Source organism: Sceloporus undulatus, chromosome 7 (genome assembly GCF_019175285.1).
Source record: "Sceloporus undulatus isolate JIND9_A2432 ecotype Alabama chromosome 7, SceUnd_v1.1, whole genome shotgun sequence".
NCBI classification, from domain to species: domain Eukaryota; kingdom Metazoa; phylum Chordata; class Lepidosauria; order Squamata; family Phrynosomatidae; genus Sceloporus; species Sceloporus undulatus.
In genome coordinates, this window is record NC_056528.1 from 34,065,777 (window position 1) to 34,068,839 (window position 3,063).

The 3,063-nt window shown below is 40.5% G+C and overlaps 1 protein-coding gene across 1 annotated transcript; it reads right to left on the bottom strand.

Annotated features, from left to right (window-relative positions):
- Positions 1-420: 420 nt before the first annotated feature.
- LOC121936664 (UPF0415 protein C7orf25 homolog) lies at positions 421-2,579 on the bottom strand. The gene is made up of 2 exons (XM_042479111.1): positions 2,245-2,579; positions 421-1,751 (listed from the first exon to the last, which is right to left on the bottom strand). Exons 1-2 carry the CDS (start codon positions 2,537-2,539, stop codon positions 1,651-1,653), a joined length of 396 nt encoding a protein of 131 aa, XP_042335045.1. The 5' UTR covers positions 2,540-2,579; the 3' UTR covers positions 421-1,650.
- Between the last annotated feature and the right edge of the window lie 484 nt (positions 2,580-3,063).

The window sequence follows — 3,063 nt, forward strand, 5'->3', positions numbered from 1 at the left end:
ATATGGCATGCTAATAGCAAAGCTGGTTTATAATCTGTTCTCTCATTTTACTGAGAAAAGTAAGAATAGATACATTATTGGGGGATTAAATTTGAATGCAGGTGGATGACTGGCAACACTTTTGTTAGATCCATTCATTCATTCATTCATTCATTCATTCATTCATTCAATCATATCATATCATAGAGCCACTGTTTGTATTTTTGTTCAAGAAAATACCAATGAACTATGTCCAAGAAATCCATAGTTGGTGAGGAATGGGCTTCTTTAGAACATTGACAGAAGCCCAGCTTCCAGAAAAATCCCAATCGTATATTTATGCATTTGTTATGTTCCTGCTCTTCTCTCAGACTATCATATATCGATTCTGCCCTCAGCAATGTTATCTTTCCTTTTTTTTTTTTTTTTTTTTTTGGTAACATTTTAATGTTATATTGCATTCTGTCAACATCATAATTATGTCCAGTAAAGTAAATTACAGAGAAGCCACTACTCTGTGAATGAGAAAGAGTCCATATAAAGATAAAAATTAGCAATCCAGCCAAAGCAAACCTTCTTAAAATTACAGAACATCTGTTTCAGTGGATGATTTTAATGTACTTAAATCTGTCATAGGTAAATCAATGAGACTTAACACTGGTTATTTAGGTTGTTGGCTCGTTTTTCAAAAAGTATTCTGCCAAGTGTTCTCACTCATGTGCATACACTCTTCATGTATTATTCATGTCAAAATAGACCATGGAAAAGATAAAAACCTTATGCCACAAAGATAATGTTGAAAACAATCCAGCTGAACTTAACTAACTTTTAAGTACCACATGGAAATTAGAGCTTTAATTTGAAACTGAACTTTGTTTTTGAGGGTGAAATGTGTGCTTAGCTCTTTTGTAGATCTAAACTTTACTGGAATACACAGATGTCACTAAAGCAGTCATCTCATAGGAAGTCCCACCTGTTCCTATCCATACTGTTCAGGCTAGGCACTTCCTATACAGATATCACTAAGCTATATATTTGCATGTCAACCGCATGAAAATAGCTGGATGGAGCAAAAGCAAGTAACTGTACTGCAAAATGATGCCAAAAAATTGAAAAGTTGTATTAGACGTTACAGCTGAGTAACAGTAAAATTCAGCAGGTTAATGATTTAGTGGTAGCCCCATGTTTCTTACCAAGTCTAGTACTACTCATTGGCTGGATTGTGTTGCATATTTTTAAAGAGTTTTGTTTATGAAAGTGCTTCTGCTTCATGAAGTATAAATAAAGTAAGCAATTTGCACTATCAGGGCCCAAAACAATGCTCTGGTAAAGGTGTGGCAGAAGATTCTTTGGTTTCTGTCAATGCCCTAGGCTGATGAATGAACACACTGAATTTAACCCCCTGGTTTGCTGCTGCCCTGACAAAGCCACTGTTTGCAGTCATGGTGATGGCCTTTAAAGCATCTCCTGTCCCAAAAATTGTCAGAGAACGGTGACTGATTTTGGAACTAGGCACTAATTTTAAGGCACGTTCAGAGGGCTGGTCTGGTACCACACTGATTCTTTCCATGAGTCGCGCAGCTCGAGTTTTCTCACCTGCTCCCCCCAAAGTTTCTAAGATAACCTGAAAGTCTTTAACTGCAGATTCACAAGCAAACAGCTCCTTGCCCTTCATGAACTCTTCCAGCAGCGGGAGGACACTTTCTTCTCTCTCCTGAGCTGCCTGCTCAGACAGGACTTTCTCCTTAAAGATGAAATCACAGCCTCCGTAGCTAAGGGCAGAGACAAAGGTAATCAGAGTAGTAATATCCAAGTTAACCCTATTGCACATGTCTACTCTGATTTCTGTAGGAAAAGCTACACTTGCTATTAATTTGTCCCGATCTACTCTTGTCACTTGAAGGCATTCATTTCCATCATCAGATTCACTAGAACTTAAGTGGACGTCGTCCTTAGCATGCTCCGCCAATGCATTCACAGCAACTATGTCCCCCCGTATAGATATGCCCATCTCTTTCAATCTCTCTGCCACTGGGCTAGACACACCATTGTAGAATGCAAAGATAATATGTGGGTTGCTGTACTGCACCAGTTGCTGACCACTTGCTTGCAGGAAATCTTCTGCTTGCTTAATGACACTTTTGTCACCATACTGGCCTCTGCCCAACCAAATATTGTGCAGTGCTTCAGCCTTGCGACCAATTGCTTTCACCCAAGTGTGACCACCGTTTGCAACAACATCCACTACCAAGAACTGCTTTTCACCATATTTGTCTTCATAATTAAAGACATGAAGTACTGCAGCAACTTCCTCCAGGTTCTCCGCAGACTCAATGATGGCTTGTAGGTGAGTGAGGTTTGTACTCTGCAGATGGGACTCTTTGATGGCTACCTTTCCAGCTTCCACCTTATGCAGGAACTTTAACTCTGCTTTCAATCTGCTGCAGAGTTTGGAACCTCCTTCTATGCCACCTTTCTGGGACCGGCAAAGAGCTTCTGCCCTTTTGATCAGCTCCTTAGCAACAGCAATTCTCTCACACAGCAAGGAATGTGCAGACATGCTGGTAACATTATTCTCCCCCTTTGCTCCGTGTAGTAAGGAAGGGCATAGCTAGCAATGTTATCTTTCCAATAACAAGATTCTGGGAAGATTAGGCTGAGAGACAGCAGCAGGCCTGAGGTCTCTGCAGATGCATTGGGATTTGAATCTCAGCCTCTTCATCCAATACTCTAGCAGGCCCTGGTTCGAATCTGTAAGGAGAAGACCAGTTTATGTCCCTGGATGTGTAGTGGAAACGGCAATATTTCCTTCTACTTAAGGCCAACCTGGACAAAGCCATTCTTCAGGTGGTAAAACATAGGTTGTTGTTTAAAAGTGGAAGATGTAAAGGTGCCCCAGGAGGGAATTGGAGAGAAAAGGGAGTTTAAAAAATAATGGAAGGCAGAACTAAATACCTGATTAAGAAACACAATGAGCAATACTGCTCCTACTAAACAATTAGTAGAAAATTCAAAGGAGTGGAGGAGATAGACAGACAGACAGACAGACAGACAGACAGACAGGTTTGAAAGGCACAGCCATGC

What these genes read in the sequence shown, in the direction of transcription:
- LOC121936664 (XM_042479111.1), bottom strand. Translation starts at nt 2,539, where the DNA reads ATGTCTGCACATTCCTTGCTGTGTGAGAGAATTGCTGTTGCTAAGGAG. An exon ending in TAATTATGAAGACAAATATG is followed by an intron (nt 1,752 to 2,244) that starts GTGAAAAGCAGT and finishes CTCTGCCCTTAG; the next exon opens with CTACGGAGGCTGTGATTTCA.